This window comes from Temnothorax curvispinosus, unplaced genomic scaffold, assembly GCF_003070985.1.
Source record: "Temnothorax curvispinosus isolate PA1 unplaced genomic scaffold, ASM307098v1 QBEX01002721.1, whole genome shotgun sequence".
NCBI lineage: Eukaryota > Metazoa > Arthropoda > Insecta > Hymenoptera > Formicidae > Temnothorax > Temnothorax curvispinosus.
The window spans coordinates 6,019-19,545 of record NW_020212501.1 but is presented as its reverse complement, the minus strand read 5'-3'; the positions used below and the strand labels follow the sequence as shown (position 1 = coordinate 19,545).

General features: G+C 41.5%; 2 protein-coding genes across 2 annotated transcripts; one reads left to right on the top strand and one right to left on the bottom strand.

Annotated features, from left to right (window-relative positions):
* The first annotated feature begins 15 nt into the window (after positions 1 to 15).
* LOC112451873 lies at positions 16 to 2,466 on the top strand. The gene is made up of 6 exons (XM_025011778.1): positions 16 to 900; positions 1,183 to 1,312; positions 1,415 to 1,693; positions 1,799 to 1,970; positions 2,061 to 2,134; positions 2,207 to 2,466. The coding sequence occupies exons 1-6, from the start codon at positions 886 to 888 to the stop codon at positions 2,464 to 2,466; spliced, it is 930 nt and encodes a 309-aa protein (XP_024867546.1). The 5' UTR covers positions 16 to 885.
* Positions 2,467 to 3,139: 673 nt separating this feature from the next.
* LOC112451872 (protein ALP1-like) lies at positions 3,140 to 4,920 on the bottom strand. Its single transcript, XM_025011777.1, has 3 exons — positions 4,363 to 4,920; positions 4,057 to 4,291; positions 3,140 to 3,899 (listed from the first exon to the last, which is right to left on the bottom strand). The coding sequence occupies exons 1-3, from the start codon at positions 4,755 to 4,757 to the stop codon at positions 3,171 to 3,173; spliced, it is 1,359 nt and encodes a 452-aa protein (XP_024867545.1). The 5' UTR covers positions 4,758 to 4,920; the 3' UTR covers positions 3,140 to 3,170.
* Between the last annotated feature and the right edge of the window lie 8,607 nt (positions 4,921 to 13,527).

Here is a 13,527-nt window from a genome sequence, read left to right as displayed (position 1 = left end):
CTACTCGGGCCGCCCGACCGCTTCCTCCTGTAACTAATAGCTAAAACATGATAACTCGACGATAAGCGGGTACGCGCGCAATATAAAGGTTTGAGTGGTGAAGACTGTGACGTGCACATCGTGCAACGTCACAATGTATAACGTTAATAGCCAACTATATTTCTCATTTACTCTTTGATACAGTTCCGTTTATTTTAGTTACAACACTCGCGTTTCAGTAAGTGATTTATGAGTAGTTAATTGGACGCACGTGTCCGCTAAGATGGTAACTAGCGACTGCCCGCCACTCGTCGGAAAGGCGGGCGCTTTATTCGCTCGGTATTGCTGACTTAGTTGTCAGCGTTTTTTATATCGCGATCAAAGGTCTAACGGGCAGGTAATGTCCGGGATGACCATATTTGGTCATTCCCAAAACTTGTGCAGGTCTTCGCGTCAGCGGTATTCGTCGCTAGGGTCATATTTCCGATAGGAGGCAACTCGGAGTTGCCAAGTGCAATACTTAATCTCTAATTCGTTGTGCGCTCACAACATCCCTTCCCCCGCGGAAAAAGAAAAACTGAGGTATTCGAAGTTTTTTGTTATTTATTTATCTGTGTTTTTCTTTTCCTTGAGGGGTTAAGGTACCATTTCATGCGCAGTGTGCAGCCGCAGCAGTTCGCTGTGATTGGTTGAAAATTTTTTATAACATGACACACTTCCGGCGCAAAATACATTTTACCGCATCTCGTTCTTCTGTTTTGAAGTTTAACCAAACGAACAAAGAGCAGCAAAGCTGGATTCCGTCCAGTCGCTCGAAGTCAAAGTCAGGAAAGCGAGCAATATTTACATACGTACTTGGTGTAGTGTTTGCAACAAATGTTAAGGAATTAATGTATAATTGAGAGAATGGCGTTCAATGAGGTATAGAAAATGTTTATGAATAATTAATTGTAATGTAAGCAAAAGTCATAACCTCAATTTGTCAATATCACAAACGTAATTGATAAACCGCAATTATTATAATTTTTTTAAGCTTGGTTATTATAAAAGTAATTTTATAATTTAGAAATTCATAATTTATTCTCTAAATAAAGAAATTTTGGTAGTATTACTTTTCTGCTTTTTAAATCGTTTAATGAAAAATTGCACATGTATAAACAATATAATCTAAATGCGTTGACTATTAATTTATTTTTCTGTTAGATAAAACGTGTTAATACTTGTGGAATTTGTGAAGAAATTACGGAAGAATCATTAATTTCAAATCATAAATGCTTGGAAGGATATAAACGTTACTTCACTGATGGAAACAGATATTTTTATCCAGTATGCGGTAAATATAAATGATAATAATGTGTGCTGTAGATTCTTGAAAAATGATGAAAATAAATGATATAACTGTGTATATAATGTATGTGATGATTTTTTTATATAGATAATGGATTAATAATGCGACGAAGTGCTATGGATAATGGTGTAGAAAGCATTGTACTTGATGAGCCATCGAGTCATCCAGAAAAAAATACAGGTGAACATGGTGCGGTTGAAGAACCTTCTTCAGTCAATAATTCTTCTGATTCAACGGAATTAGAAGAATTGCTTATAGAAGAGGTTTCAAAATGGGAAGCATTATACAATTATAATCTACCTTTAATACAACGTAATAGAACAATAACTGGTGAAGCATGGAAAGCGGTTTCGGAAGCTCTGCAAGGTATTACAAATATGTGATATTGAATAACCTGTGAATATAAATGTTTAAACCCTTTGGATGAAAATAATTAGCTGTTTTGCTAATATATTTTATTTATTTTTATAGGACGTTTGAATCCAAAAGAAGCTGCAAAAAAATGGAAGATATTACGAGATACTTATTATCGTAAACTGGCGGAAGAAAAATTACCTAGTGGATCAGGACGACCTACTACAAAGCGAAAATGGAAACATTTTGATCAGTTGGATTTTTTGCGCGATGTATCTTTAAGAAAAAAGTATTGCATTGTTTTAAAATTATTTCAACTTTGAATTAACATTATATAGCTTTCATTAATGTTTTAACTGATATAATTATATTATTAAAGAACAACTTCAAATCTTTCTAACGATGAGGAAAATGAAGAAAATATTCCACCGATTCCAAAGAAAAATCGATCTTGTAAGTATTTCGTGTTTTTAATATTTATCCTTGTGAAAATATAAAAAATTATCACTTATTTTGTATTGATAGCAACCCTGTCATCAGAAAGCACAGAATCAAGTGTTGCAATCAACAAAATTGCAGATGCAATTACAACAATGAACGCTATCTCCGAGCCTATTAAATTACCAGCGTTACCACCTTTAGTAAAGCAAGATGAAGTAGATGGTCTGTTTCTAATAATGGGTACACAAATTCGGAAGCTGCCAGAGAAAGAAAGAAACAACCTTATATTTGAAATGATGTCTTTCTTCAGAGAAAAAATATCACGTCTTTCTCATCTTTTGTGACTTTTTCATGCAAACAATGCAGGGTAGTGTAATAATTGCTTACACCAAAGTATTTTATTTTTTTTATTTTGTTTAAAAAGTCTAGATTAATTACTAGTATCAAAGTTTTTTTTTCATTATTATTATCTTCTATGACTCTTATGTCTATTTCTATCAATGTAGATTAACTTTAATCTCGGTTTAATTTAACTTTCATCTTTTTCTAATTTTAAGAGTTAGATAAAGATAGAAAGTAAGTTAAACCGAGATTAAAATTAATCTACATTGGTAGAAATGGACATTATGCAAACAATGCAGGTTATTGTAAGAATAGCTTACACCAAAGTATTTTTCTATTATTATCCTCTTTTGTTACTTTTTCATGCAAACAATGCAGGGTAGTGTAAGAATAGCTTACACCAAAGTATTATTTTTTATATTATGTTCAAAAAGTCTAGATTAATTACTATGTTACATATTATAAAAATATATAATGTAAAATATTTATAACTAGTGGATTTTATTTATTTAATAAAGTATATTTCATTAATTATTTGGATTTCTTAAATAAACTTAGAAAAAGTATTAATTCTATATTGCTTATACAATTTAATAATTAATTACATTTACGCTTAATAGTACATTTTTAATAAGTTTTATTGTTAATTAAATATAAAATAATTTTTTTATTATATATATGTATATATTAAAGTCTTATATTTTTTTTACTGATATATTCGTGAAAATTGCCATGGAACGGCTCCTTCTTCATAAAAATACTCAGTGAATTTGTTTCGAATATCTGCAGCTATTCTTGTATGCGTGTGTGTAGAAGTAGCAGCAATGTCTTGGAAAGCAGAATTATTACTTGCAACTATATTTCTCCAAGTACCCGGTATTATTGATCCATCATTTCCTTCTCTATCAACCATTTCAGGTGTTATAAATGTTTCTCTTCTTGACAAATCTTGCTTACGAAGCCAATTATGCAAAACTATTGTTGCTTTTACCATTTTCTCAGTAGTATCAACTTTAGCAATAGTAGATTTTCTATAAAATCGCCATTGTGCAGCAAGTATTCCAAACGCATTTTCGATTACTCTTCTTGCTCGAGATAATCGATAATTATAAATCTTTTTCTCAGTCGTTAGTTCACCTCTGCCAGGATATGGACGCATCAAATATGAAGTTAGTGGGAATGCTTCATCTCCAACTATTACATATGGATATGTAGTACTTCCTTCATAAATTTCATCTGCAGCCGGAACATTCATTTTCCCTTGTGCAAATCTTTGACCCATTTCAGACTGTTTGAAAATCCCACCATCGCTTTGACGACCGAATGCTCCAATGTCAACGTAAGTGAAAAGATAATTAGCATCACACATAGCTAAAAGTACAATACTGTGGGTCTTTTTATAGTTGAAGTACGCTGAACCAGATTTTTCAGGACTCTGCAAAGTATAGATTAATTAAACTTGGCATTCAAATATTTTGTATTAGTATAATAAGTAGATAACTCTAGACATAATTTTTAATTGTATATGATAGAGATATGTACATACATAATTTATACCAGTTAAAAAGAGAGTATTTTATGATATTTTATACCTGTATGATAACATGCTTTCCATCTATAGCTCCAATGCAATGTGGGAAATGCCATTTCTCATTGAAGTCATGACTAATTGCTTTCCAGGCACTTTCATTACATTGTACTAATACAAGTGGTGATAAGATTTCCCACAAGGCTTGACAAGTTTCCGAAATGATTTTTGATACTGCTGTTAAACTTACAAGGTATTGGTATGACATAGATGTCATGCTATCTCCACTTGCTAAATATCTACAATAAAAATAGAAAGATTAGCAACATAACTTAAAAAGAATATTTATTTCATTATATTATATGTATACCTCAAACATATTGATAAGCGTTGTCCTGCTTCAATTGGTTCACGAATAGCATATTGTCGAGTAATCTTTGGGGCAACTAATTCCAATAATTCTTTAAATTGTATAGTATTCATTCGAAAATAATTTCGAAAGCGTAAATCTTCTAACTTTAATATAGGTAAAGCCGTATGGTAAAACCCATATCGTCGACGTTGTTCAAAAAATTCGGTTATCCAAGTACGTTTGTTTTTATAACGTCGCTTTTTCTTTGAAATTTCAGTTGCCCAAGCTATAACTGCACCAACAGTCGCCGTAACCGCAATTTTTTGCCTTCTTAAGTTTTCCACATTATATTTTTGAATTATTTGCTCACATGTTCTGTGCCACTCATATAATTGATGTTGATTGTATGACATTATCAGACTGTTAAAATTAATTTTAAACCGCAACCAAAAAAAATATATATTTTAGGTTAAGATTAAATATGCTGCTGCCGCTATTTCTTTTCATGAGCAGCGAATGCAGCAAAAGCAGTTCTAGAAAATTTGAATCACGTGACATTTTGCTGCCGCAGCGTGCTGCGTATGAAAAGGCACCTTTACAGTCTAATTTTCTTAGTTCTAATATGTATGCTGTGGTTTCCCCCTTTAAATTTTTAATAATTCCCCTTTTTTTTATTACACTAGACACCATAGACGCGCGCTTCGCGCGCGCTATTTAGCTTTAACATTATGCAATTACTATTACACTATTAACTTCTTGATACACACAACTGTCAAAATATACGATGACAGCTGCAAATGAAGTAAGCGCAGCGAGAGAACCAATTGGCAACGCGGAAAAAGGGCAACAAAAAACTTTGAGATATGTGAGTATCGACTTAACATGCCTTTTTTTAGAAAGGATAAATGATTACAAGTATAATGCTTACTACGGCTATAATTATGGTCGCGGAACCTACAAGATAAACAGTATTTGCAAAAACGTTTGGTTGGTTATTTTCCACTTCTTTTTTAATTTCATCTAGACTTAAACTTAACTTTATCAATTCTGACGGATCTTTGATTACTGGTTCTAACTTTATTTCCTTTTCGGAATCTAATTCGTTGTCTAATGTTATACTTTTTTCTAGGGTATTAGTTACATTGAATTCTGGTAAATACATTTCTACATATTTAGTATAGATTCGGTTTCTAGTTTCTAAAATTTTATCTGGTGTAGTTATTTTACAATTATCGCATAATGTTATTTTTCCGGTTTTTTCAATTTTAATTTTATATTTTCTGGCAATTCATTACATTGTATTATAATTTTTGATATTTTTGGAGTGGAATATAACCATGTTTGAGGTTCGGCTAATGTTATCCAGAATGTTACATTAGAAATGACATGACGTTGCCTACGGTTTTCTACGTATCTAGGCACTTTTACAAAAAGTTGCACCTCGCTTGGTGCATTCGCGGTGTAACGATGCACCCCGTGCGCTAAGCATCGTTCCCGGCTAACGACCGCCGGATGCCGCCCGACCGACGACCAGTCGGGCGAAGACCAGGGCGCGGTGCGCCCACATTTTAAACGTACTTCAAAACGCACCGTGTGCGCGGGCTAAGCGCGGCACCGGTGCCTTCCGACGAGCGACGACGGGAGCCGAGCCGCCCCGAGGACGAGCGCGGCGCCGCGCCGCGGCGCCGCCCCACCACAGCGCGACGATCGGCGCTCCTAGCAAACCCGCCGCGCCGGGCGGGTATATAAACCGCCGTTCCGGCGAGGAAAAGACACTTCGTCTAAAGATCCGCTACTTCCAAGACGAAACCTATTCCCGACTCCTAGGGAACACGCCAACGAGGTTCGGTGCTCCGAGCCTCGACTGAGAGCTCTCAGGTGTTCCCGCACTCCCTCAGAACTAACCCCGAAGGCACGGTTACGCGGGGTCGAGCGCGCTCGGCCTCGCAACGAGGGCTCTTGCTGCCGCCGCCCCGGGGCTCCGGAAATCTTCCATCCTACGTTACGCGTCCCGTACGCATATTATCGCGATACCGCGGCATCCGCGAACGTACAGGGATTAACGGAAATATACTGAATCCGTCCAGTATCTTAAATACCGCGTCGTTATCGAGTGCACATGCACTACCTGTAATATACCGCGTCCGCCTATGTACTGTAATGTAATATACCGAGCCCGTCGAGTAACGATACCGCGTTCGTTATTAACTACCGCGTCGTTATCAAGTGCACATGCACTACCTGTAATACACCGCGTCCGCTTCTGTACTATGTAATACGCCTATGTAGTATACCGAGCCCGTCGAGTAGCGATACCGCGGCCGCTTATGTACTACGTAATACGTCCATGTAACATACCGAGCCCGTCGAATAACGATACCGCGTGCGTTATTAAGTGCACCCGCACTACTTCTTCATTGTATATACCGCGTTCTGTCCGTCCCTGCGCTATATCAAATACTACCGAGTCCGTCGGATAGCGTGCTACCGCGTCCGTTATCGAGTGCACCCGCACTGCCCCTTCGTTGTATAAATACTATATCGCGTTCCACCCGTCCCTGCGCTATATAAAATACCACTTCGTGTATATAATAAGCTAAGCTGAATAAACTACTGCATTTACCACCTAAATTGATTATTGTCTCTGGGCCTTTCATCGGACTCCTGATCCCGCATACCAGTCCGCGTTCGATAAAGTCAGGCCGTTACAGCAATTACAAAATACACGGGAAAATATTGGTCGCATATAAATTTAGTAGTTTCTCGCGTACATTTATTTAAATCGTTTTCTTTTAATATTATATAATTATGATTCTTTCGGTTTATTCCTAATAGTGTGTGTGAAAGTTCTAGTAGGGTAAACACATTATGGTCGTTGTGTATTGGTACAGGTGTAATTTTTATTAGTTCGTATACCGGATATGCTATTATAGGGAACGCGAGGATATGTGTATACGTTCGAATTGTCGTAATATGCGCTTACGCTTACGTATCTTTGGATCGTATTCCAGTTTTCGGTCTGGATTTTAAATGGAAAGTTTAATTCTCTGGTTAAATGTGAGGTTGTCTTCTTTAATTCTACGATTATATTCTCTAATGGAAGTACGCGTGTAAGTAAAATGTCATTTTGTGCATATGTTAAATAGTCTATAATATGTAGTTTCCTGGTGACGTTTACCAGTAAATTTTCGTTGTGGGATAGCGTCTGTTCTAATTTTTCCATGTGTCCTAATGTGGAGTTGATGATCTTCAGCTGGTTCTTCGCTGCGTGGTGTAGCGTCTCTTGCTGATTATTAAGTATTTGTAATTGCTCGTTGATTGTTTTTGCGTCTTCTGCATCCATGGTACCAAATAGAGTTTTACTTATCTCTCCAATGGCATTGATTAACCCTCGCTTAATTACAGGTGACTTGTAAATTGTTTGTAAGTGTTCTAGGGCGCGTGTCGTTTTATCATTTTCTCTCTTATTGGTCCGGAGAGCAATCTGGCATTTATTCTTGACGTCTCCAGTGGCATAACTGCAAAGTTCCTCGGTATTTTCTAGGTATCTTTGGAGCTGTTGGTGTCTGATTTTTAATGCGGTTACGTCTATGCGTATCGCTAATGTTGAGGGTGTTTGCGCACTTTTCTATTACCAATTCTATCGCGTATTGGTTGGCCAATCATGGCATAGCAGGTGGCAGCCGGAGCGCCGGCTACTCGCGGATACCGCCTTTAGCTTTCGATATATTAACGCGTGCATGCGGCAGTGCCGCCTCTTGTTCTGTCTGTACGCTGCTAGAGAAGGTCCGGTAAATCTGTACTGTAATACTTCTAATAAACTCTAATAAGTATTGTTCATTATAAAAGCAGTTTCTCTCATTATCCGTTACAATATCCAGAGCCTCCTCAACAGCTAATTTCCACATTGCTTTTGTTTGCTGCAGGTGTCCGATTCTCTCGAAATAGATACCTGGCTCGTTGATAAATTGCGTCAATTCGTACGGTGGTACGGATGACGCCGACCACAGTGGATCGACGCGTAAGAAATAGCGGACATAGACAAAAAAAAATCATTTGTCGAAATTACCACTCTGATTGTAAATTCTAATAGTAAATTAGTTGTAGATTATTGTAATAACTTTAATCATTTAAAATTTCCATAATTTCCATACAAATTTACTGCAATAAAGATCAACCTGATACATATAATTTTTTTATATTTTCGCGTCTAGTTTTTAGATCGCCCTATTTTCATACGGTTTTCACGATCCAATAAAAATTTTTCTTATGATATAGTACATATTTAAATATATACAAAAATAATCGTAAAAACAATTTTATAGCTTTTCTTGAATATTTTCCAGAATGATTCTGATTAATGGTAAAAAGTACACGTTATTTAATTTGTCATTGAGTTTTCAAAAAATGTTTAAGATTGATAGCATTTTTAATGGTTGAACTACATACAGTAAACATTGCACTACAAGCTCAAAGAAGAACGAACTGCTGCTAGATGCAGTTTTGCAAAATATATGTAAAATTTTCTAAGCGAAGCACGTATTTTAATTAAGTTATTGTATAGGAAATTTCAACACAATTATTGTGAGGTTTTACCGCTGGCATTTGCTAGGTACTTTGTACCTACCCAAGATGCACCACGTGGAGGTTGCACAGTCGGATTTGCATCTAGTGTGTGTGTGTGTGTGTGTGTGTGTGTGTGTGTGTGTGTTCGCGCGCGCAGTCATACGTGCGTGGATGTAAAATAAAAGGATTACTTTAAAAGTTGTAGCGTTTCTGCAAATAGTTCTTGTTCTTTCTTTTTTGTTAGATTGGGTCGTAGGCTCGAAATAACAGGATCAGAAGTAACTAGGAGGTGATGTAAAACATCTTCGTTTGTGGCTATTCTATTAATTTTTCGTGAATGCATTTCTCTGTACTTTCTAAACTCTTTATTGCGAGCTTCACTTGCCTCTTCGGATAGTTGACCTACAGGAATTGTAAAATTTCCTATGATTTTTTTTCCGTGTATGAGGAGTTTATGTATAGATGAAGGTATGTAATACCAATTGTAATTATCAACAAACAGTCTTGCTGTTTCTAACGCATGTCCTTGACACTTCAGAGCTGAAAGAACAACAAATATAAATAATTCGCCTTTTGTTTTTCTCGGACATTTCCATGTGTATTCACTTTCTTGCATATATCTGATGTGAGCACATCGTGTATTAGCATCGTGTATTAGCTTCTGAAGTGTGTTTGACTTTATCTGGAATACAAGTATAATTTTTCTTTTATATATATATAAAAAAAAAATAGTAACGATTTTTGAATCATTATGAAGACACTAAGGAATAATCCTTGCGATGGCCCTCGCGGGTGTTGACGCAATGTGATTTCTGCCCAGTGCTCTGAATGTCAACGTGAAGAAATTCAAGCAAGCGCGGGTAAACGGTGCACCCTGTGCCCTTTACCCATAAAACTGCTGGGCTGCTGCCCAATCCCAGGTCCTATCAGCTGGGTAACGGATGCAGCCGGTAGTACTGAACAGGGTAGCGTTTCGCGAGGCGAGCGCGGCGTGCTCGTGCGTGGGAGGTGTCCAATACGAGCGGGGTATATGGCGCACCACGTGCCGTATATTCCTAAGGCGCGTCGACTGCTGCCGAATCCCGGATCTCCGGGCAACCGATGAGCGACGCGTTAATAGCACGGGGCGACTTGTGCGATTACGTGGTAACTGGGGGCATGGCACCAGCGACGGCGACTCGTTAAACGTGAGCTAAGATCGCTCGACACGAGTACTACGGGGGTAGGGAGTTCCGCTGGGAGGCTACCGGTGCCCTACTAGATGGTGTCGGACTCGTAGGGGCAGAGGATTCGCATAGCCGAGTGAGCGGCATGGAGGGCCTAGTGTGGGTCACGCTATGAAGCTCATGTTGCGCATTACCTATAATGGGGGTGCTATGGCACCCCAACCCTGTCAGTTGGGCTGATCTAATCCGAGTGGGTCACGCCCGCTGCAGGAACCCTGCTACCTGGGGAACACCACAAGTACAATAGTGAGTCATGAGTGCGTTACGGGAAACCGTACCCCTACGTTTGAAAGGTCGGCTTGTCCGGGAGTACGTAATCGTCAGGTATGGGCTCTGTAAGGGGGAAATCCCCGGTGTCAGCTCTGATTCTAGCGTGAAGGGAAGTACTGCTGACGTTGATAGCACTCCGACCACGGGGAGGATTCTGGGAGGGCTAACCGCCCCCCTAGACCCCCCGGTGCGGTCGTAACTATGACTCTCATTATAGTAGCCAAATGCCTCGTCATCTAATTAGTGACGCGCATGAATAAATTAACGAGATTCCCACTGTTCCTATCTATTGGTGAGAGTAGACATGACTTACGGGAATAGCACTTTCAGGGAACAGTGCTCACAGTGGCAAAGCGCTTCGGCGCCCACGTGCTGAGCGAAGTAGAGAAATGCGGCGTGTTGCTGCTTTTTTAAGTACAGGGATAACTCTCGGGCGACGGTTTATGGTCGGAGTCACTCGCCTGTGACCCGATCATGCCGGTCAGCTCGTGATGCACGGGCCGTCCTCTAGGCGCGCTCGCATATCTGTCTGGTGATCCCGAAAGGGGGTAAAAGGGCTCAGTGAAGCCTCTGGGTGTCTCTCTTTGAGACGTGGCACACCTGGAGAGCTAGCTGGCCCGTCCCGACAGTGTTGCAAGTGAAAGGCGGTCCAAGGGCGTTCTGCTCTTCTGCTGTGTTGTGCCACGCACGGCGGAAGAGTAGGGCGTCATAACACTTTTAGGTGTTAATTAAACGGTGGGTGACAACCCCCGACGGATTTTTCGAAAGCAACACGCCGCGGGAAACTTAGTAGAATGACTCGTCGGACTCAGTTTAGTTGCTTTTGTAAAGCAACACGCCTCGAGAAACTTGGCATCGTGAGTCGTCGGACTCGGAGTGACGCGCCGCGGGCGTACTTGGTTTTCTCGTGGGTGTTGCCGTCGGCGGCGACTCTGCCGTCGGCGGAAGCAACACGCCGCGTGAGTGCCCACAAAGCAACACGCCGCTGAGCGACCGTCGTCAGCGGAAGCAACACGCCGCGTGTCTGCCCGCAAAGCAACACGCGGCTGAGCTACTCGCCGCCGAAAGCAACACGCCGCGGAAAACTTTAGGTTTGGTTGCTGAACACCATCTAAAGCAACACGCGGCGCCGATCTGTTGAGGTCGGCGATCTTTTTCGGGTCGTACAAAGTCATGATCTACAGGACTGTTGAAGCGCAATACATGCTGTGCCGCAGCACTTAGCCTATCACAGTCAAGCCGAACTCCACCTCCATCGTGGTTCCCACCGGTAACTATGATTTGGCTCGGGCTTTGGCTTTGGCCGTCGTAGGCCAACGGAGTTAAGGCGATACGCGGGTTTCCCCCGGCCCGCGGGCCCTCGGGCTGCTACCGGCTCCTTCCGGAGGAGGTGCGGGGGTTCTGGGGGGTGTGTGAGTGTGTGCGTGTCGATGTTTGTTTGCGTGTCCGTAATTGTAACCGTCGGGTGCCAGAGATGCGGTCGGGTGTCGATGGATATTTCTCGAAGACTAACCAAGTGGGGAGTAGTAGACCCACAACCGTAGGATGCGGTCATGTTAGTACCTGACCTCTGCGGCGTAATAAATGGTAAGTTCTGGCCTAGCGCCAGTAAAGTCCATGTGAAACCGCATGTTTAATGTGGAAGAACCGCTGTCCGTGTCTGGGCGGAGCCTATTCGGGAGTTGAAGTCGGCCCCCCCGGGCGCATGTGTGGAGGATTAGCTGATCACTATTTCCTCATATCCTGCTAGTGGGAAGATACACTGGCAACGTTTAGCCCGAACTTTGAGTGGGCGGTGTCTCGGAGCATACGTGCTCAATCAGTAGGGGTGACGTTAAACCTTTACCATCAAATTACATAATCTTTTTATAGAGTCAAGTTTGCATGAATAGGGCTGATCACCCGACAAGCTGCTTCTCAGTTTTCAGTTTTCATGCAGTTTAACTAGGGCTTTGAAACGGCGGGGATAGATGCCCATACGCGTATGGGCTGCCATGATGGCCGAACCGTCGTAACAATTAATTATATGCATTATGAAGAACACAAAAAACACCTCCAACCCGGACGGACAAAAAACTGTTGACAAAAAGGCAAAAACAGAAATGGACAAGGCTTCGGATACGGACAAGACTGTGACTAAGACGGTGACAAGCAGTGACAAAGTGGCTGGGCAGAAGGTGATTACGAAGGCAGTGACGGTGGCACTGTTTAAAGTTGACTCGAAGGTCTCGGAGAAGACACTCACGCATGAACCTAAAAAGTGGGCGAATACACAGACGCTAGACGAAACAGGGACGGACGAGGAGAGCTTGGTGGGTGATCCGCTTCAGCGTACGTTCCCACGTAGTGGGAAGTTGAAGAGGAGCCCGCCTGGCTCTCAGACATCTATTAGGGACACGCAGAGTGAGTCAAATGAAGCTGTAGGAGGAGGTATGGCCAGAGGGACCGGCCAGCTGCGGGCGAACTCGGTCTTGCCCATGCTGGGTGACAGCGAGAGCGCGAACGACAGCGAGTCTGACGACAATGACGTGTTTATTTGGGACGGTGCGGCGAAAAGAGAGATGTTGGCTGCTGGAGCGATGCATGACATCCGACTTAAGTTGGAGAGCATTTTGTCGGACCCCAATGCTAAATTCAGCAAGTCGGCGGCACAAAAGGTTTCTGCGTTGTTCAGCGAGACCAACAAGCTGGTAATGCAGTTGGGGTGCGAAAACACCTTTCTGAGGGGTCGTCTGGCGGAAAAGGTGGAGGCGAATCGCCCAACGCCGGTGACACTGCCGCCGCCTGTAACGTTTGCGAAGGCGGTTGGTAGGCGGGAACCCGGTCCTAAAACCGGTCCGGGAGTTGTTGCGGCACCGGCAACCAGGAGTGGGAACGGACCGCGAGATAGGGACTGTTCGGTTGTTGTGGCGAGCGGTGCCGACAAGAGGTCAGTCGACGAGATAAAAAAGACGCTACTGAAAATAATAGACCCAGTAGCGTCGAACATTAGAGTCAGGAATGTAAGGAAGGCTGCGGATGGAAAGGTAATAATCCAGGCGCACTCAAAGGCGGATGCAGACAAGATTGTTGCCAACCAGGCAATTAGGGAAAAGGGTCTCACGGTGGCCCGTCCAGCTGC

Excerpts from the sequence above, each read along its gene's own strand:
- LOC112451873 (XM_025011778.1), top strand. Across the intron at positions 1,694-1,798 it reads GGTTTCGGAAGCTCTGCAAG|GACGTTTGAATCCAAAAGAA; the intron begins GTATTACAAATA and ends TTATTTTTATAG. Across the intron at positions 2,135-2,206 it reads TCCAAAGAAAAATCGATCTT|CAACCCTGTCATCAGAAAGC; the intron begins GTAAGTATTTCG and ends TTGTATTGATAG.
- LOC112451872 (XM_025011777.1), bottom strand. The coding sequence starts at position 4,757 with ATGTCATACAATCAACATCAATTATATGAGTGGCACAGAACATGTGAG. Across the intron at positions 4,292-4,362 it reads CGCTTATCAATATGTTTGAG|ATATTTAGCAAGTGGAGATA; the intron begins GTATACATATAA and ends TTTTTATTGTAG. Across the intron at positions 3,900-4,056 it reads GAAAGCATGTTATCATACAG|AGTCCTGAAAAATCTGGTTC; the intron begins GTATAAAATATC and ends TATACTTTGCAG.